Source organism: Notolepis coatsorum, assembly GCF_963971535.1.
Source record: "Notolepis coatsorum genome assembly, chromosome: 8".
In the NCBI taxonomy this organism is placed as follows: Eukaryota; Metazoa; Chordata; class Actinopteri; order Aulopiformes; family Paralepididae; genus Notolepis; species Notolepis coatsorum.
Genome location: NC_140172.1, coordinates 81,294,031 through 81,316,311, shown reverse-complemented (window position 1 = coordinate 81,316,311; position 22,281 = coordinate 81,294,031). Strand labels below are relative to the sequence as shown.

The window sequence follows — 22,281 nt, the reverse complement described above, 5'->3', positions numbered from 1 at the left end:
GAATTGCAATGCAGATCGAATATCACCAGGTGGCAGTATCGCCTACCTTTGAACTGGAATGGCTTGGCGTGGATACATGTTTTGCTTTTTCTTTTTTTTTGGTAAGGGCTCCTCCTCCTGCTTGATCAGAGATTCACCTGTTTCAATCGCGTAAAAATTCCGTTGCCGAAGCGTATTTCCCATTGAAACGTGTATAGACATATACACTGGTAATCGCGATGGCGATGCGATCACTTGGAATTATTCTTTTTGGAAAACCTTCTGGCTAAGGTAAGGTATATTCTATGTCTATTTTACCGAACCTGAAACATGTTTTTCTAACGATCACAGTTTTGCGTTTTACCGGACGTAAAACATGCTAGACAAACACAATCACGGTTTTGAGTTATTATTATATTGAGTTATATGATTTTGTACATGTGTACACCTTTGATTTGGGAGTATTTAAGGTTTCAGGGGATCAACCAGAACGGTTTGGGTTTATTGCACATTTTTATCGCGTTTTATCTTGCAATCTATGGAAAAAGACTGGATTATCTTGGAAATGCGCGATGTTTAGCGTGTAATAAACTACAAACTACAGTGTGAACAAAAAAAATTTCCATGTTGGACTACAAGTAGTGTCTGTCAAATGAGCCACACCATTGTCTCCACAGCTATAATACAGAACACACAAACAGCTCTGCAAACATCATGAAACACCGTGAAAATGACCATTTTAAGCTGGCCTGAAGCGGCAGAGATTTTTCTTTCTTATATATTTAGTTTTTAAGAATTGTAAAGGATAGGCAAAAATGAGTTAAGCACCACTTAGAAACACTAGAGATCCATAGCCGTAATAGTCTGTTTGTCAGAGACATTTCTAAAGCATGTTAAATTGTAGGGCTGTACCGAATAGTTCGAAGCTTCAGGCCCTTGTTACACAGTGTTTTTGTGCTCGCTTTTATACGTTTTTGAATATGTTTGCTGTCCCTATTACATAGAAATGCCGTTTTTGCCGGAAACGTTGTGGCCCTACTGAAAACGCTAAATTGTGTTTCCGTTTTGGAATAGCGCCAAAAACTCGCCGACAACATGTCGTGTAATCTGCACGGAGCCGTTGTTGCTCAACGCCCATGCGCAGTAGATACCATCTGCGTGCCCTTCCGGTGACAACAGAGCTGTCCCAAATAGCTGCAGCTACCATGTGTTGTCAAGTTATTGTTATAAGGACCCCAGTCCAAGCTACAACAGTCTGCATTCCCTTAACAATTGTTTGTATTGAGCCGTATTGTATTGTAGCCATTATGCAATATGTTAAATAAAGTTTACATCCATTCATTCTGCTAGCATTACCGATTGCATGAGCACTGCCGCTGGCTAACGTGAGCTAGCGTTAGCTATCAGACCCTGTTAGCTCAAGCTCCTCTTTCAATCTTAACAAGCATTAAACAAAATGGCCCAGTCATCTATTCACCTTTGTTTAATACACACGGCGTTGTCTCTAATGTTATCTAGCTACTGATAGCTCCCGATATCATCAGTTTGGTGCTGGCTGGTTAACGTGAGCTAGCGTTAGCTTCTAGCCACAATGCTATACTGTTATACTGGCATATTCCATTCACGTTAGCATGTAGCTAACAATGTAGCTAACAACATTGCCGATCCTTTTTGAGACTAAACTATCCGCTCTGGGTGGTCACTTGTGTTGATGTTAGTTTTGTTTCATCAACAAATGAGAGGCAGAACACACAGTGAATGTATCCGTTTTGTTTATTGCACTTTTATTACACTTTGCTGAAAAATAAGTGCTGCATTGGGTAAATAGGCATTTAAAGATGGCGGCGCCTTGTTGACATTTTCTTTGCAGGAAGTGTATTGGCACATTCAAGTTCTGATTGGTTGAAAATTGCCTTCACGTTCGCCACCTACTGCTTTGGCAGTGTACTACATCACTGTACTCAGGTTGCAAAACGTATATCTCACTCGGCTACCGCTACGTTGCGACCTGGAAAAGCGAAACTCATCTGAAAACTAAACTAAGGTGTAACCGCCAATAGGGTCCAGCTGCAGACTCGGAGCCTCGGTCCAGATTGGGCACTTCCGCCCAGCCACAAGATTATTACTCCTGTGACAGGGCAATGCTCTGATTGGCGGAAAGTACGGAAGTATCTCGAATTACGTCTGACGTTTATGATAAATTCAGCAGCATGGGGAGGGCCGGGGGGAGGGGAGGTACAGGTAGTAGAAGACATAGAGGTACAGGTCACATAATTATAGTACAGTGGAGAAGTAAAAATAGAATAAAAAGGCAGTGTAAACAATATACAATATTATTAACTCTAATAATAACACGCCTCGCGGGCTCATTATAATACGAGAGCCGTGGGTCTGCATTGTATAGAGCGGATCCCCCGGCCGTATTCAAGCGCTGGAGCGCTTTGCGATGGATCAAAATTAGATAGGAATCAAATGTATTGTCATCATACAGCACCTATAGCTATATAATGGAATAGACTGTATTAATATAGTAGTAATAATAGTAGTTGGCTAGTTGCGCGCTTCTGGCCACCTCCCGCAGTGCGCGCATACACACATACTGTATACAGTACGTGCAAAATTAGTTGTCAAGAGCCAATCGCACAGGTTGCCTCATCTCATCTGGCTCTGCAAATAGATCTAGAGTCTGAATATCATATATAGCCTGCTGATGATCTCTCTCGAGTCAAATCCATTCTGAGAACGGAATGCAGTGCCCGCGACTGTTGTTTATACTCTGCTCCTGTGTTGTAACCCAACCCCCTCCAATGTACAGTAAATGACCAAGTATGGTTGTCAATATTCCAATGTACAGTTTTGCTTGTACTGTACAGTTGTACAGTGTCCCCCACCCACCCACCCTACCCGACCCCCCCAACCACCTCCAATGTACAGTCCCCCCCCCCCCCCCCCCCCACCTACCCAACCTCCTCCAATGTACAGTTTCTACGTCAAATGTATATACTCTCTTTTCTGGACTCTTTTTGTATCACAAACAATACTGTATTTGCAAATCTGGTATGTCATAAATGTATAGATGTAGCAGTACTGTCTATCTGTATGTCGTGTATGTCATATGTTATGATGAATTGAAAATGGGGGACCCTGATGTAAACAAGACGAAAGTCTTTCTCTGGTCTGCATACCCCCTGTTCCACCCCACGGGGACGGTACCGACCCCTTTTTGACATTATTATCATATATTAATATTTTTATGAGTGATGCAATAAATTAACGCTTTTAAAATCAAACGTTTTCAAGTATTATTATCACTACTATGTCACAAATACATGTAGAATGTAAAACGTTAGGTTGGCAATAGTTTAGCAATAGGTTAAAAGTGAGTTTATATCATTTTAAGTTTTTATTTTTCACTCGCGTTTTTGACGCGGAAGCGGAAATGGAAATGTTGAACCATGGGAATTGTAGTTTTGAAGATCGCCTCGCCAGCTATCTGCCAGCGTCGGAATTTCTCAAAACTACACTTCCTGTGGTCCGCTATGGTCGTTCAAAGTTCGGCGTTCTGAATGAATCATATCAATAATTGTTATGATTCGCGATAATAAGCTACAAAAGGTAACGTTTTTGACAAATATTGAAACGCAGTCAGTTTCTCCACACTATTGTAATCATGTAGGAATAATTAGATCTGAAATTAGTTACAAAATGATTACACTGTGGGAGAAATAAAAAAGTACAGTCGATTACATTAAATATCTGTATATGTTATTATGCATGCCTGGTGATACTATATCCAAATTGAACTCGGCCATTTGAAAGATACTATATGTATATATATATATAAATGTGCGAATTGGCTATAATAAGGTAATGTATAAGCATATATTCTATATTCTATAATAATATTTCAAATTGCATTGGTCCGGATGGGAGAATTCAGTACTGTATATACAAAACCTTCAATTGTATCATCTTCCCTTTATTAATTTCCTTAGATCTTTTGTACACATGATCTCAAGAGGGTACTGAATTAGCTCAGTGGCAGTTATTTAAGTTTGGTCATTATTATCATGGTTTTATTCACTGTCAAAGATGAAAAGAAAAATCATAATTCATATTTTCCTTTGTTTCATCAGAATTTAAGCAAGCCTAGTAATAGACACAATATTTCTGACACTGAGAATACATTCATTGAGGTCCATAGATGTTCCTAGATACCAAGAATATGCAAATAGCCCTTGTAGAAGTGGAGCAATATTCCATTTACCTAGGTATACATTTTATGCAGATTTCACCTGGGGTGGAACAGGTTAACAATTGTGTGTATTGAGCTGTACTGTATTGTACCCATTCTGCAATCTGTTAATACAATTTTCAATCAATCAATCAATCAATCAATCAATCAAGACCTGCGGCCCGGGCACTGCATTCCGTTCTCACATTGAGTGCTCACATTGAGTGCAAGTCCCACATTGCACTCAAGCCAACGGTCCAATCACAGTAGAGTGACGTGACTGGTTTCATGAGAAAGGAAGCAAATGACCAATCGGAAGCTCTCATTTTGCTTGTTTACTTCCTTAAGTCCACCATTGCGATATGCGAGCGTTTTCCGAGACACTAACTTATTATAGTCTTAGTCTTACCAATAGCAATATATTTTAGAACACCTAGATTTAGCGATAGCAATAGTAATATAACGTTAATGCAACAAAACGAATGCCTTGCTTTGTTAATCATAACGTTGATGCAGTAGCGTATGTCATTGTGTTGACTGTAACGGACATGATAACAACATAACACTGTGTACACATTCAAATTGCGATAATCGATTCTAACATTTTCAAATCGATGCAGTTGAATTTTCCCCTTAGGATCGATGCATTGTTTTTTTTTTATCCACTTTTTCTCCCATTTTTCTATTTTTCTCCCATCCCAATTTTCATATCGTCCAATTCAACCCTCCCCTGTCTTCGAACGTTGTTTCTTGCCTCCCACAAGCCGGCTGCAATGTGGACTAAGTCATACATAGCACGAGTCCCCTCCGATACTCGAAGTAACCAGTGATGCTGTTACTGTAATCTGATTACTTTTCCCCGAAAATAGTAATCTAACGCGTTAATCTTTACAAGCCAGTAATCTGATTGCAGTTACTTGTCCAAGTGGCTGTGCGTTACTATTTCGTTACTATCTCATCATAATGCAGGCGGAATGCAGTATTTTCTTTCGTTTTCAACAGTCAAAAATAAGTTTGGAGAGATATGACTCGTTGCCACGGTTTCTTTCAAAATAAGAGTATAATACGAACCGAATGCTGCTAACTGCCGGAGCCATCGATATTATGACTCTAGCTGCGCTTGGAGTGGAAATGAGACCAGCACAGATTTTCAAAATAAGAGTATCGTTATGAACTACACGTCTACACGCCACACGGCGGGCAGACCCCCCAGTGGCAAGCGCCAAAGGTAAAAACTGAGCGCCCCTGGCGGGCGGCGGGCTTTAATTTCGCCCCCTGGATACACCGCTTGCTCTGGCTAACGGTGTTAGTTCCATTCTTATAAAGCATATGATCCAGTGGCGGTAGGTTGCCCCCTGGTGGAATATAATAATCTATGCACTGGGCCGTGTTTACTGCGTAGAAGAACGGCGCCGGGCATAAGAAGTTAATTAAACTTGACAGAAATTATATCGACGATAATTATCGATATCGAGTGATATGAAAATAATTTTTTGGCCATATCGCCCAGCCCTACTGTAATACAAACAGTTCAGTTTGTCAGGTACATGCAACACAGATTACAGTGTTTACAGCTGTCTGCTTGAGAAAATACCATGTTCTGCAATACAAATTATTGAAGTGCGATGAACAGACTGAACTTTATTTTATTAGATAAAACATGTTGACAGTTATACTTTGCAGTTGAAAAAAGGTAATAAATTAAATTTGATAAAAATTTTAAAAATGTAAATGTCATATACGTTATGATGAATTGAAAATGGGGGACCCTGATGTAAACAAGACAAAAGTCTTTCTCTGGTCTGCATCCCCTTAACAATTGTGTGTATTGAGCTGTACTGTATTGTACCCATTCTGCAATCTGTTAATACAATTTGCAATCAATCAATCTGTTATGCTTAACACGCAGTACTATTAACTTTACTTAATTTCTAAGATTATATCATTTAGTTATTTGATTCGATTGTATTTCATGAAAAACGTGTTTTTCAGAGATCGAAGTAACTTGAGAAAAGGTTTTGCATTTTTCTATTGCAGTTTTGCACAATAAATGTTCTTAACACAATCTGCGCCGGAAACGAGTTAACTTGTTTTTGGGATCGTTATTTAGTTTATTCGCTATATCTATTCATAATTCATAGCTGGAGCCTCTGGTATACCTTTCAGACCCTGTCTGAGCTGGCAGACGGTCAACACCGCCCTCGACTGCCAGGCGGAGCTATTGCATCTCATTGGAAATTAGCTGGTGTGTTTTAAGAGCCGATCTGAGCCGGGCGGGCGGGGTTTAAATACTCAGGCGAGCCAGTTCTATACAACGATGGCATCGAACAGTAACCCCGCCGGCCCGTATCATAATGTAACGGTCGGTAGTGTTGCTTAATTGCTTTTCGGGGTCTTTTTTTTGTATTTCGGGGGCACAACATTTTTATAATGAAAATTAACATAAAGATTATAAAACATTCTTGACACTTTTTTTTACAGTCTTCGTCCCTATGTTTGATAACGTAATGTTAATGTCTCCATATATAGGGCTCTACGCTAACCTTTTTCCCAAGGAGCACATGTGCTCCTAAATAAAATGTTAATAAATAAAATCTAAATACAAATTTAGGAGCACACAGAAATTTAGGAGCAGTGACAATTGTTCAAGTAACACACACACACGATGTGTGACATCATGGCTTGGTTTCATGTTTTGAGGTACCTTCAATTATCTGTAAATAATACATACATACTCTATCTAAATAGATTAAATATTATTGTCCCTGAGTGAGGGCAAGTTGTGTTGTTGTCTTGATATAATAACCGGTTGCCTCTGGATCAATGAATGTCTAATATTGAATAATATTATTAGATATTTTATTTTTAACATCCCTAATTCCAACAGTCAAGAGGCTTGTTTCAAATTGATGAAAAACCCCACACACGCAACGTTTGTGAGTATAGGCTCTGGCCAGATCGATCAATGAAATACGTTGCGCGCTCAGCGCTGTGGAATGAAGGAAATGCGCATCGGGATCGGATTTGGATGTTATTCTTTTGGAGTTGTGTTACAAATGGAATGGTCTTTCCCCGCCGAACACAAGTTACTTAACGTTACACAGGTCGCGCTATGCAGATGCTTAGCTTGCTAACGTTAAGATAGCAGTGTAATGCTTGATGAGAGCAGAGCGCTCTCTCTGTGTTCGCAGCACCTCTCAAGTGCCTGTAACACGCAGCGGGCCCCGCCTCCCTCCTCCTTGGAACAAACATTCCACCCAAAAACTGAATTTCAGTCCAGTTTCAATCTGAACTATTAACAGCGGAGCTGTTTTGTAATCTTCACAATCACTCGTCTGTCTCGCACACTGCAAGTAAATGATTTTTCCGGTTTGCACACAAACATATTATTAGGGGCAATACGAGGGAAATGCTCGCACTGTAGAGCATATATATAATTATATATATAATTAGTAAACTGTCGGGGGCTTTTTTTGCCCCCCTTAACTGATTTTCGAGGGCATTTGGTCAATTTTCGAGGGCATTTTGCCCCAAGCCCCCGTTAATTTCGAACCCTGACCCAAACCATACTCTATTCAAAACGGTATAAAAACAAAAATGTACGGATGAAAAAACAATCTCAAGAGTCAAGTCAAGTCAAGAGTTTTATTTGTCACGGCATACAAGTATACAGTGAAATGTGGAGGGTCTTGCCCGCAACGATTGTGCAATAATACAATAATAAGAATATTCTGGCATGTTGACTGGAAGCAACTCACTGACAGTCGACGGCGTTATTAGTCCCATAGATATAATATAAGATATATTTTAAGCACTCGCAAATGTTGCAGTCTAAAACTATATCCATTGAATAAAGACCTGGCGATGAAGGGGGATCAGCGCCCCCTATTGCTGGCGGTCAATGTGTTAAAATACCTCTGTACTATGTGAAATATGTCCTAGTAATACAAGAGTACATTAATAGCTGCCATACCAATGTTTTACCCCTTCAGAAGTATTTAATATAGACATTTTAAAGGGGAACTATTTTACTATTCCTAGCACTATTTGGGCAACTTTACACAATTCATGTTAGTCTATTGAAGACATCTGTACGTTTAAAAAAAAAAAAATGCATTGGTTTATATTTCTAATCAAGTACTCAAAACCATCATTTTTCAGCCTCTGGATTTCAGGCTGTTATGGCCTGGCTCCGCCCATAAGCACTTTGAGTGATAGTCAGTCCAGAGAGAGAGAGAGAGAGAGAAACTCAGCGTCTCCCAGAGAGAGAGAGAAAAAAAACTCAGCGTCTCCCAGAGAGAGAGAGAAAAAAACTCAGCGTCTCCCAGAGAGAGAGAGAGAAAAAAACTCAGCGTCTCCCAGAGAGAGAGAGAGAGAGAGAGAGAGAGAGAGAGAGGAAAAGTGTAAACACTCTGCGTGTCCTCCCGGGAGCATGAGCTGTGGCGCAGCGCGGTGGTGGACTTCCTCGAGAGGGAGAGGTAGCCGGGAGGACACGCAGAGTGTTTACAGTTCTCTCTCTCTCGGTTCGGGAGCATGAGCTGTGGCGCAGCGCGGTGGTGGACTTCCTCGAGAGGGAGAGGTAGCCGGGAGGACACGCAGAGTGTTTACAGTTCTCTCTCTCTCGGTTCGGGAGCATGAGCTCCTCGAGAGGGAGTCCACCACCGTGGGTCTATCTCTCTCTCTCGCTCGCTCTCGCTCGGCAGCTAGAGGGGGGCGGGCGTTATTATGCAAATACGCACCATATGACGTCACGAATAGGCTAATTTTCAGATGACTCACTTGAGGGAGGGACATTATTGTGAGAGGAGAATTGGAAGAATGTGCCAAATCGAGAATTAGAGACATAGATCCTATTACTATAAGTCCACATAGCTAGAAAATAACCCTAAACACTGGAAAAGGTCATTTATAAGATAGTTCCCCTTTAAGATAAATGAATATACTGTGATATATACCGTTACCGTCTATGCTTCAAATTATACCGTGATATACATTTTAGACCCTACCGTCCAGCCCTATGGCTACTATAGACTGGTAACCAAGAACACTGGCTACTATAGACTGATAAACCATGAACAAGGGCTACTATAGACTGGTAAACCATGAACAAGGGCTACTATAGACTGATAAACCATGAACAAGGGCTACTATAGACTGATAAACCATGAACAAGGGCTACTACTATGTAAGGGATAATGTATAGCTACAAGGTCATTGTCGCAAAATAATTGACCGACAGAGTTTAAAATACCGAGCCGCCTCGGCGAGGTGTTTTAAACGTCAGTGAAGGTCAATTATTTTGCGATGATGACCGAGTATAGCTATACATTATCCCGCTTATTACATGGCTAACTTACTAACAATATACCCAATTCATTTTACAAATCGCAGTTGTTCTGTGGCTCTGTCAGCCCAAATAAAGTGATTATTATTATCGCGGGCAGCCCGGCAGGTGTGTCTGATTGGCTGCACTGAAACAGTGTGTGTCAGTGGGGCTTGATTACTCCAGCTGCGAAAAACAATAATCACCGGTGGTTATTGAAAAATAATTCACCGCTGTCGGGGGCTATTGACCAATCACAAGCAAGTAGGCTTGGGCGGTATGACGGTATTACGGTATATCAGGGTATTTAGAAATCCCGACGGTATTGAAAACCAATACCGTCAAAATCACAAGATCCGTTTCAGTTTATATTACAGTGAAACGGAGTTTTAACAGTGGTTGGTTGTAGTGCACTGCACACACGCGCCAGCAGAGGGCAAGACCAGTCCTCAGTCACTAGTCGAGCGAGCCGCAGAGCTGGTTGTCTACACACACAGGAGGAGGAGGGGAAACCCCGCTTCACTGGAAATTAAATTAGAGTCGAGACACGCTTACCATTGCTGCCTGGTGCTGCGGGCTAACTGGCTGTTCTGAGAGCTAACTGTTGTGTATGTGTATCACAACGGTGGTCACGCTTTACGGTAATGTTGCGACAGTGCTGTGAAAATACCGTAAAGCGTTGTGGTAACAAGTGTGTGTTGTTGTGGACTGGTGGAACAAGCAAATAAACGGTAAAACGTTACGTCGCAGTCGGGTGCGTTTTTGAATACACAATACTAACGTTACTAGTACTATGGTGCTGCGGGGCTCCTGGCTACCATTCTGAGAGTTAACGTTAGTATTATTAGGATGCTGCGGGCTTCTGGCTAGTGGCTCCATTCTGAGAGCTAATGATAGTAGCACTCGGATGCTGCGGGCTAACTGGCCATCTCCGCGATTTGTTTACTTGGTACCCCCCCCCCCCCCGCTGATGAAAATGAAAGTCATACCGTCATATACCGTACACCGGGGTATTAGGTAATCAAGGTATAACGGTGTGAAAATTATGATACCGCCCAGGCCTACAAGCAAGCATTTGGGCTAATGTGAAAACGCCATGTAATAAAGACTGATAAACCATGAACAAGGGCTATTATAGACTGGTAAACCCAGGACACCACACTAGTAAACAGAATGTGACATTTCCAACACCACACTTAGAATTCAGTATTATAAAAAAAAAAAAAAAGATATACATCCCTAACTAGACATAAAAATATCTGTAGAATGTGTTTTTTTTTCAAGAGTGCACCAACATCCTAGTGTTCTCCATCCAGCCATACACACACGGCTGGAACCCAGGAAAGCATGATGAGCCTGGCTCAGACAGGCTGTCAGAGTCATGCATATTGTAATGTTCTGGGGTTGTGTGCGTCACTCTGTTAGCTGGGGGTGTGTTTCCCCCCGGGAGATATTTGAGGGGCACCGGAAGTTAGGTTGTTGTCGTGGAATATAGTGAAAGCAGGTAGCTGTGTGTGATCACGAGCGAGGTATTGACCTGTATGTAACCAATATCACTGGAATTAAACAACCCCAAAAGAAGCATAAACCCTCCTCATTCTTCCTGACAGAACGTTACATTTGGTGTCAGAAGTGGGATCGGACTTACACACACTTTGTACCGTGGGGAGCTCCGCTATTGCTGGCTAGCTACGTCACGTTAGCTTAGCAATGACGGCAAAAGAAGAGCCACGCCACAAGATTAAACAGGAGGGAGGATGAAGGTCTGTCAAGTGGACTTCCAGACTTGGAAAGATGGCAGGTCGTTGCCGAAGTCGGGGTTGGCAATCCCAGGGGACGGGAGAGTGACGGTCATGCGACGGCGGCACCTGTACCCCGCCCCCCAGCGGCGTCCGGTAGGAATGACATGCAGAGCGTGGCACAATGTGGAGGTGCACACGGCGGTTGGAGAGCAGACCAGGCGCTGAAATATTCTAGTAAAGGCAGTTTGGAGGCGTTTATGCAATTTGAGCTGGCAGCCAAACTGAATGGCTGGCCTATGGACAATAAAAAAAAAGGCTGCACGTCTCGTTTTGTCCCTCACGGATGATGCCCTGGCATGCTTGAGTGTGCTGGGCCTACTACTACTACTACTGCGTCACCCGCCGGGAGCTTCTGGCTGTCGTTGCGGCAGTTAAACACTTCAGGTACTACCTCTGTGGCCTGCCGTTTACCATCAGAACTGACCACTCAGCTCTCCAGTGGCTGACGTCCTTTCGAGAGCCGGAGGGGCAAGTATGCCGCTGGCTGGAGAGGCTGGCAGACTTCAACTTCACCGTTGAGGGGTGCTCCGGAGGGGTGTCGATACTGTGAGAAGAGGGAGGCAAGAGAGAGAGAGCTCCGGGAGGAGGTAACAATATGCCCCGAGCACGAGGGCGGCGGGCCGGTCTACAGGGAGCTGCAGGTGATCGGAGAAGCGGAGTGGCGAACGCAGCAAGAGCAGGACCCTGATTTAAAACCTGTTTTACAATGGGCAGTCAGGTCAGAGGCCACCCTGGGGGGAGGTGGCAGGGGGCACCACTGCTACAAAGGGACAGTGGGCAGACTTTGCGGCTCTGTGGGTGTGGGATGGGGTACTACAGAGAGCGTGGAGGGAGCCGGCTACGGGAGAGAACAGGTGGCGGGGTGGTGGTCCCCAAAGCAATGAGAGAGACTGTGTTAAAAAGTTCCCATGGCACCGTGGGGGCAGGGCACTTTGGCATCACAAAAACTCTCTGCCGCCTCCGTCAGGGGTTCTACTGGGGGCAGATGAAAAGAGACGTAGAGGATTTCTGTCGCCACTGCAACCGCTGCGCAGCATACAAGGACCCACCTGATCAGTCCCACGCACTGCTCCAACAGCTGGGCGTGGGAGCCCCCATGGAGAGAGTGGCGGTGGATGTTATGGGGCCGTTCCTGTGCACTGACAAAGGCAATCGCTACGTGCTGGTCGCCATGGACTATTTCACAAAATGGCCGGAGGCATATGCGTTGCCGGATCAGGAGGTCAAGACTGTGGTTGACTCGCTGGTGGAGGGCATGTTCAGTCGGTTCGGTGCAGCGGAAACCCTCCACAGCGATCAAGGGAGACATTTTGAGTCACATGTCTTTGCCACCATGTGCGAGCAGCTAGGCACAAAGAAGACCAGAACCACTACTCTGCACCCACAAAGTGACGGGTTAATGGAGAGGTTCAATAGGACTCTGGGAAGCAGCTAGCCATTCTCACAGCAGAGCACCAGCGAGACTGGGACATGCACCTTCCCCTTGTTCTCATGGCATACCGATCCGCTGTCCAAGAGTCCACCTCCTGCACGCCAGCACTGCTCATGCTGGGCCGGGAGCTCCGGACGCCGACGGAGGTGGCGTTTGGCAAGCCCCCTGACACTCCCCCGGGGAGAGACTCCAGGATCGAATGGAGTCCGCCCACAACTTTGCCCGGGGTCAGCTGGAAAAGGCCGGCATGATACAAAAAATTAACTACGATGTGCGGGCTAAGGGGAGGCACTTCCAGGCTGGGGAACTGGTCTGGGTGTATAGCCCTCGGAGAAAGAGGGGGTGGTGCCCTAAACTGGACTGTCACTGGCTGGGGCCTTGTAGGGTGCTAGAGAGGTGGTATATTGCCGCTCAGGGGGAGGAAAGTTGTGCTTCACAGAGACAGACTGGCCCCGTACAGAGGGGATTGTCTCCCACTTCAAGACCCAGCCCTCCCAGCGGCCTCACCTAGAGACAGTGTTCCGACCACCACTGGGGCCGGATGTACACAACATTCGAGGGGAGTGCACCGTGATCCACCAGCAGGCGGTTTCCCCTCTTCCCATACTGGGGGTCCCTCAGAATCACAGACTGTGTCCCCTGTGCGGGACAGACATGGCACTCCCCGGACGTCTCCTGTTCCGGAGCAGCAGCAGGTCGATTCCGTCCTTCGGGCAGGGACAACGCGACCACAGAGGCGGAGGCTGCCGCCAGGTCGTTTCAAGGACTTTGTGTAAAAGAAAAAAGAATAACAATGGGGGGGGGGGGTGTTCTGCTTGAAATGGAGAATGTTATTGTGAATGTGCTATGTTGTTGATGCGTCTCTCTGGGCGAGAGCTCAGAAGGGGGGGGGGGGGGTAGTGTAATGTTCTGGGGTTGTGTGTCACTGTTAGCTGGGGTTGTGTTTCCCCCAGGAGATATTTGAGGGGCACCGGAAGTTAGGTTGTTGTCGTGGAATAATTATACGTGAAAGCAGGTAGCAGTGTGTGATCACGAGCGAGGTATTGACCTGTATGTAACCAATATCACTGGAATTAAACAACCCCAAAAGAAGCATAAACCCTCCTCATTCTTCCTGACATAACGGTATGACAGAACGTTACAATATCATAATGAGGTGGTGAATGTGTTCCGTGAGGTTTCAAGTAAACCTGGAGAACGGATGAGAGGGCTTCCATGAAGTTCCATCAGAACCCACAATCACCCTACATTCGCCAGAATGTAATTGCTGTCTGATTGATTGATTGATTGATTGATTGAAAAGTTTATTAACAGATTGCAGAATGGGTACAGTACAGTACAGCTCAATACATACAATTGTTAAGGGGATGCAGACCAGAGCAAGACTTTCGTCATGTTTACATCAGGGTCCCCCATTTTCAATTCATCATAACATATATGACATACATGACATACAGATAGACAGTACTGCTACATCTATACATTTATGACATATCAGATTTGCAAATACAGTACTGTTTGTGATACAAAAGTGTCCAGAAAAAGAGTGTATATACATTTGGCGTAGAAACTGTACATTGGAGGAGGTTGGGTGGGTGGGGTAGGGTTGGGTGGGTTGGGTGAGGGCTGTACATTGGAGGTGGGGGGGGGGGGGGGGGGGTTGGGTAGGGGACACACACATTTTACACTGTACATTGGAATACTGACAAAGCCTTACTTGGTCATTTACTGTACAACTAGGTTAGGACATTTGTAGGGGCCAGTTTCGAATTGCAGTCTCACGTAGGTGTTTTTTGAGAGTGTTTTTGAAAGTGGGTAGTGATTCACATTCCTTTACAGCTTTAGGTAGGGCGTTCCACATTGATGTGGTATAATTGCTAAACGTGTTTAGTCCCTTGTTTGAGCCGAATCTGGGTTTTACATGATTTGTGGAGCTCCCTCTGGTGTTGTGATCGTGGTATTCACTGACCTTTGGGAAGTATTTTGACATGTACATGGGTACCTTGGTCGCGTAGTGTATCTTGTAGACCAGGCCCATTGCAAGTTGCTGTACTCTGTCGTCTACTCTAAGCCATCCTAGGTTGTCAAAGTGGGCAGGGGTGAGGTGGGTTCTAGGAGTCAGGTCAAGTAGTAGTCTGACTAGCTTGTTTTGAGATGTTTGTAATTTGTTTTTTAGTGCCTTTGAGGTGCTTTGGTACCATGAGGTGCAAGCATAGTCGTAGTACCCTTGAATGAGTGCTCCTGCTAGAGTCTTCAGGGTATTCTTGTTTACCAGAGAGGAGATCCGGTACAAGAAACGCGTTCGTTGGTTGACTTTTTTTATTACATTGGATGCCATTTTGTCACAGGAAAGATTAGCCTCTAGGATGGAACCCAGGTAGGTAATTTCATCTTTCCTTGTGATAATATTGTCACCCACTGTAACCGAGAAGCCGTCGGTCTTGCGGAGTTTGTTATTTGAACCGAAGAGAATGGACTCTGTTTTGCCCATGTGTAATGATAGTTTGTTGTCGGCGAGCCATATGCAGATTTTGCCTAGTTCCGAGCTGAGGGCTTTTTCAACCTGTAACTTGTTCTTGTCAGAGACCAGCAGGGCTGAGTCGTCCGCAAACAGGAACAAGTTGCAGTCACAAGCTGACGACATGTCATTTGCATAAATTAGGAATAGTAGCGGTCCTAGTATGCTTCCTTGTGGAACACCACAGCTCACTGTGAGGGGGGGGGGATAGGGTACCGTTTACTTCCACCATCTGTTCCCTCCCCTCCAGGTAGGATTGTATCCAGCTCACTGATAAACTATCAAAACCAATTGCTTTTAGCTTGTCAATCAGAATGGTGTGATTGACAGTGTCGAAGGCCTTTTGTAGGTCCAGCATGACCATGCCGCAGTATTTGCCCACGTCCACCTCTTGTTTGATGTGGTCGTTCAAGTAGAGAAGGCATGTGTCAGTGGAGTGGGATGTTCTGAAGCCAGATTGGAATTCGTAGATTAGATTTTTTTCCGCGAGGTACTTTTCGATCTGTTCGTATACTATTTTTTCCATGACTTTCGAGATGGATGTAAGGATAGAAACAGGGCGGTAGTTACCCGGGTCTAATTTGCTGCCCTTTTTGTGCAGGGGTGTTACTCTCGCAATTTTGAAGTCCTTGGGGACGTGTCCCTGTTTTATGGAGAGGTTTATTATGTGTGTGATGACTGGGGTGATGGCTGCTGCTGAGGCCCCGTCCACACGAACGCTGGGTTTAATGTAACCGTGATTGTATGTGCGCAGTTGCACTGTTCGGCCACACACAACCGGGGATTTGCTACACTGCAACCGCGGTCTTTTGAAACCGGTGGCCAGGGTGGAGTTGTGCGGTTTTGCAGTTGCGTGTGGGCATAGCAACCGAGGTTATTCCCAGTGTTTACAGCAGAGCTGTCGCAATTATTCCCCATGTTCACGGCAGACCGCGGGGTAGAGAGATTAGAGCAGAGCCAACTACACCAGTGTTTACAGCAGAGCTGTCCCAAGTAGCGTTATATGAAAATGATTGTAACAAACTTTTGTTCAAAGCGTATCGTCTGTGTTGAAGAGTGTTGTGATCGACTGATGTCCGTTGACGCTCAGAGTAAACATGTAGCTGCAGCTAAACTAAACTCATGTGTTGTCAAGTTATTGTTATAATGAACCCAGTCCAGACTGCATCCCCTTAACAATTGTTTGTATTGAGCCGTATTGTATTGTACCCATTCTGCAATCTGTTAAATAACGTTTACATCCATTTCATATCGGTAACGTTACTTCTTCTTCTTCAGTTAATTAATGGCAGATCGCGACCCAACAGGAAGTTTAGTGAGCGTTCAGTCTTTTCTGATTGGTTGAAATGGCCTTCATGTCTGAACAACATCGCCGCCTACTGCTTTGGCATTGTATTACATTGTACTAAATGTATCGGTTGCTGGGTTCCAGCTCTGCCGTGAGTACGCAGTTATACACGGTTGTCCACCTGTGTTCACCGTGTGGACAGAGTTTTATTTTTTCAAACTTCGGTCATATTAAATCCAAACTCTCGTGTGGACAGGGCCTGAGTCTCTGAGGAATTTGGAGGGGATGTTGTCATGGCCAGTGGCCTTGTTTGGTTGGAGGGCGCTCAGTTTTTTGAGTACCTCATCTGTAGTTACCATTTCCAGTTTGAAGTAGTCTTTGTGGACGCCTAGGTTCTTGTAGTATGCTACTATGTGTTCTACCCCATACTGCCCTGAGTGGGAGGGTAGTTTGTTTACCAGTGTTGTGGCTATGTTTGTGAAGAAAGTGTTTAAGTAATTGGCTACATCCAGCTTGTCTGTGATGAGCGTGTTGTCCGTCTTTATGTTTATGTTTGAGAACCTGGTTTTAAGTTTTTTACTGCAGCCTAGTTGATTGTTGAGTAATTTCCAAAGTTCACATGGTTTATTTTTGTTTTCCTCGGTTTTGTCATTGATGAAATTTTTTTTAGCAGTTTTGATCATGGAGTTTACGTCATTTCTTAGTCTGTTTCTTTCTAGTTTGAGTTCAGTCACGTGGTCTTGGAGTTCACTGCTCGTGCTTTTGGTAAGCTTTGACTGGCTTTTACGAAACTCAGAGCATTTTTTGTCTCTGGCTTTCATAGCGGTCAGTATTTCAGTGTGCATCCATGGCTCAGCGCGATTTTTTACCCTGGTGGTTCTTAGGGGGGCCATGTTGTTTAGTATTGATGAAAATTTGGTTTTGAAGCCAAGCCAAGTTTCTTCAACCAGTGTACCATTGAGTTCATCTGACCAGTCCACTCTCCAGTTCAAGGTTAAAGGCCTCGCTAGAGTAGGTTTTGAGGTCTCTAGATGTGACTGTTTTGTGACAGCCAGCCTTTAGTTTTAGCTTTTTGCGGATACAGAATATCATATAATGATCACTTAACCCACATGCTATAACCCCTTTATTGGAGATCTTGGACTTGTCAGAGGTCAGTATGAGGTCAATGGTAGTCTGAGTTGATTCACATATCCTTGTGGGTTGGGTGATTAGTTGGCTGAGGCCGTGCAGATCACAAAACCTATTGAAGGATTTGAAGACGGGTGCATCTTTTTGTTGCATATCCGTGTTCCAATCCCCAATAAGAATTTTTTCCGCATCCTCAGCTCCAGCTAAGCACACATCCAGAGTATCATAAAAGCCAGTTTGATCTGGCGGTCTGTATATTGTGCCGACTAGAACAGATTTTGCCCTTTCAAAATCTAATTGCATCAGGCTAAATTCCTAGCCTACACAGCATAATTAGGTAAAATTATACCCAGCAGTTGTTTATAACAGTATTTTATGTCGTGTGTTATTTCATCCATCGGGAACTTTAATTTGGAAACAAAACGTTTCCTGGCTTCTTGTCGTTTCTCAAATGAGTTGTAATTAGTCATCATTTGCGATAATTTTCCACACTGTGAACCACAGGTTGGGACTTGGGAGACACAGCGCTGCCTATTGTTTGAAGGACAGTGATGGATGGATATAGACATTTATTTTAAACAAAGCTTGATGACCTACCTTTGAGGAAGACGATGGAGACTGAGAAGAGAGAAATCACACTTGGTCTCCTGCTGCTGGTCCCCGTGGAGTCAGTCCTCCCTTCCAGCCGCCGTTTCGCATATAGTCCCATGATTGTACTGCAACGGTGTGTTCTCTCTCTCTCTTTCTCTCCCCCCGGTGTGTTCTCTTTCTCTCTCTCTTTCACTCTCACTCTCACTCGCACTCGCACTCTCCCTCCCCCGGTGTCCAACCTCTCCCTCTCTACCCGGCGCTGACAGGAGCTTCGTACGTCAACGTGCGCGTAAAGAAACAAACCTACAGCCCGTGTCTCTCTCACCGGGAGCTTCCAGTCCGTTTACGTTGCTGTTGTTTTGGGGAAAAAACGTCAACATAATGGTGCTGACAGCGAAGTGTTACGTTACGGAGAAGACTCTCACACAACCGAGTTGGAGGACATCGTGGACTAATGAAAGTTAGGGTTACCATTACCACTGTGGCACTGCCAGGTAGAATGTGGTCCAGCATGTAACCAGACAACCGCAACCACCCACTTGCTCGCGGTCTTCGCCTGCTTTCATAGAGACATTGAAATCCTCGCCACCGACTGACAGACCAGCAGACCGGCCGACCTGTTCGATCGCTAACAACGCGAGGTGTTTCTTACAAGTTTGCTTCGCCTTCGCAGTGAACACCCCTCCTCCCGTTCACTCGGTCCCCGTGTTGCTGCTTCCTGTCTATGGGACAAGAATCAGCTGCAACACTGCGACCCTCTGGCTGAAATGTGCTGTTTGGTTTAAGATTAGATAAAAAAAATTCATCATACTGTACAGCACAAGTGCAGTACAACGAAAATAAGTTTGGCATCCAACCAAAGTGCAAATGTAACAGTAAAGTGCAATAGTAATTTACACAATGTACATGTGATTAAACTGGATATATGAATTAGTACTGTAACCGAGGAATAGTGTGCCTATACTTTTAAACTATAGTAAAATAAAAACACGAGAGACTTGATATCTGATCATCAACTAAATGGTTTCTCCTTTATTCACCTCCTTCCTCTTCCCACTCCACAATCACAACAACCGACCTGGGACAGGTGCGCAAAACAAAAGCCCAAGAGGGCACTCAACTCCACCTAATAACTTCAGCATCAATAATAACATAGAAGAACACATTAAATAGCTTAGATACCTCCCACCCTCCAAAAAGAAACGTCATTGTTTCATAACACAGATAATAGTATAAACACAACAACCCAATAATACCCAATATATAATATTTAAATGACAACCCAACCAAAACACCCTTCCATTACGTTTCATTACAAATATCAAACAAATGACTCCATGTCCCCATCGACAATGCATAACACAGTATGTCCCGAATATCCCCCACCCTTTCCGTACACCAGATACTATAGTGATACACTATACATTTTACTGATAACTACAACATACTGTAACATACACTGTATCCCCTTTACATTGTATGTACTCTACTCAGTGTGTGTGTGTGTGTGTGTGTGTGTGTGTGTGTGTGTGTGTGTGTGTGTGTGTGTGTGTGTGTGTGTGTAACCCCACACAATATTAGACCAAAACAATAAGTCCCTCAGTGGCAGACAAAGTCCTCAAAGCAACCCGAAGGTCTCAAAACCCTCCCCGCTCCGCCTCAAATCCCTCCCCGCTCCGCCTCAAAACCCTCCCTGCTCTGCCTCAAATCCCTCCCCGCTCCGCCTCAAAACCCTCCTTGCTCTGCCTCAAATCCCTCCCCGCTCCGCCTCAAAACCCTCCCGCTCTCCCTCAAAACCCTCCCCACTCGGGACACAAGTCTCTGTGACATCAGAGGCCAACTCCACAGTCCTGACCTGGCGACATCCCCTCCTGTCGTGAGTGGACCTGAGAAGCAGGAGGAGGGTCAAGGAGAACCAGAGGGCACTGGTAAGGTGTATGACTTAAGAAGCAGGGGGAGGGTCAAGGAGACCCAGAGAACCAGAGGGCACTGGTAAGGTGTATGACTTAAGAAGCAGGAGGAGGGTCAAGGAGAACCAGAGGGCACTGGTAAGGTGTATGACTTAAGAAGCAGGAGGAGGGTCAAGGAGACCCGGAGGGCACTGGTAAGGTGTATGACTTAAGAAGCAGGAGGAGGGTCAAGGAGAACCAGAGGGCACTGGTAAGCAGGCATGCGTTGTTCATGGGACGGGGTAGCACGGTGTGCAACCTCACTCGCTATTTGCATATCAATAGCTCCGGTCGTCAGGTGTGTTAAATACGTTCTCAGACACATTCACACCTAACCTTGTTGTGAAGACGTGTTACATTCCATTCGTAGAGGCAATTAGGCACTGTCTTTAGTCTGTGCCCAAGCGAGGGGACATTAAATGCGCATTCGCGGGAGCGCGCGCACGCGCCGGGAGCGCGCGTGCACGTGGTGCGTGTCACCCCAGATGATTTCAATAACGCACCACTGCTGGTAAGGTGTATGACTTAAGAAGCAGGGGGAAGGTCAAGGAGACCCGGAGGGCACTAGTAAGGTGTATGACTTAAGTCTATTATAATGGACCACCTGCTCTTGTTCTTCAGAGTCCAAAGGATTGCCAATACAATAGGTGAGCCCAGGCTCCCCATGGGAGTCCATCACTGCCAGGATTTGGTAGGGCCCTTTCCAATGTGGAGCCCTTTCCAATGTGGAGCAAGTTTCATACAATCCTCTGTCGGATTATGCAACCACACCATAGTCCCAACCATTTATAGCTTGTGCCGAACAGCTCCATCATAATAGAGTTTCTGTCGCTCATGTGTCTACTCTCCACATTATTCAGCCGTGCACTACTGAAGGCTGTCTCCAACCTCCCTGCCATAGCGGACACAAACTCTAACTAGTGCTATAGATTTTGAAGGGAATATGAGAAGCCATACTGGGGAAGCGCCCTATAGTTGCACACTGTCACAAAATATGTATTAAACTAAATCTGAATTCACATATGAGAAGTCATACTGTGTCACAAAAGATTTGGTCGCAAACGAAATCTGAATTCACATACGATAAGTCATACTGCAAAAAAAAGCCCTACATTCGTTGCACACTGTGTAACAAAATATTTTGTTATAAAGAAACTCTGGATATTATGAGAGGTCACACAGAGGGAGAACGATAGGTTATGTATATAACCTAGTTATATGAGTATTGGCTGAGCGTCCCGCTCAAGCCTATTGAGATACCCCTTATCTCCTTGTACCTACTGTACACCACCACGAACACAACTTATACACCCACACCTGACCGGGTCCCGCCTCTATGGAGGCGTAGCCTATAAGACCATGGTCATGGTCACCAAACACCCTTCCTCGCCAAAATCCCGTTCCAGTAAAAGATCCCTCAAAAGGGAACTCAGGGCCGCTTAGAGCGGGACGCTCAGCCAATACTCATATAACTAGGTTATATACATAACCTATCGTGGCGGCTAGGTGGTGTAGTGGGCAAGGCACTCGCCACCAGTGTGGAGACGCTAGGATTCGCGTGTTCGAATCCAGCTTTCCACATTGTTTTTCAGTTTGGCTGGTCGTCCGCAGTAATACACATTGGCCGTATTACGGGGAGGGAAACTGAAGGGTGGGGATCGAACGTTGTGAACAAGCGACTCCTACAAGTCGGTTGGTGCGCCTGCGCAGTAGAATCAGGAAGTGTCGGGGGCAGCGTGAGCCTCCCACGCGTTACTCCTCGACACTGAGAGATCGAGCTGCGCAGGTGAAAAGATGCGACTGCTGTTACCTCAAGTACCGGAGGGGACTTGTGCTATGTATGACTTAGTCCACATTGCAGCCGGCTTGTGGGAGGCAAGAAACAGCGTTCGTGACAGGGGAGGGTTGAATTGGATGATACGAAATTGGGATGGGAGAAAATATGGAAAAATGGGAGAAAAAGTGGATCAAAAAAAAATACATAACCTATCGTTATATTTCGTATGGCTTATCGCGTCCCGCTCAAGCCTATTG

At 44.9% G+C, this 22,281-nt stretch overlaps 1 protein-coding gene across 2 annotated transcripts in view; it reads right to left on the bottom strand.

The window, feature by feature from the left end:
- The window catches only part of ptk7b (protein tyrosine kinase 7b), a 345,893-nt gene extending 326,973 nt beyond the window's left edge, over nucleotides 1–18,920 (bottom strand). For both annotated transcript variants that reach the window (XM_084320932.1, XM_084320933.1), the window contains exon 1: nucleotides 18,305–18,920. In XM_084320932.1, the coding sequence (XP_084177058.1) occupies nucleotides 18,305–18,416 (112 nt within the window). In that variant the 5' untranslated portion in view covers nucleotides 18,417–18,920. The remainder of the gene's footprint in view (nucleotides 1–18,304) is intronic.
- Between the last annotated feature and the right edge of the window lie 3,361 nt (nucleotides 18,921–22,281).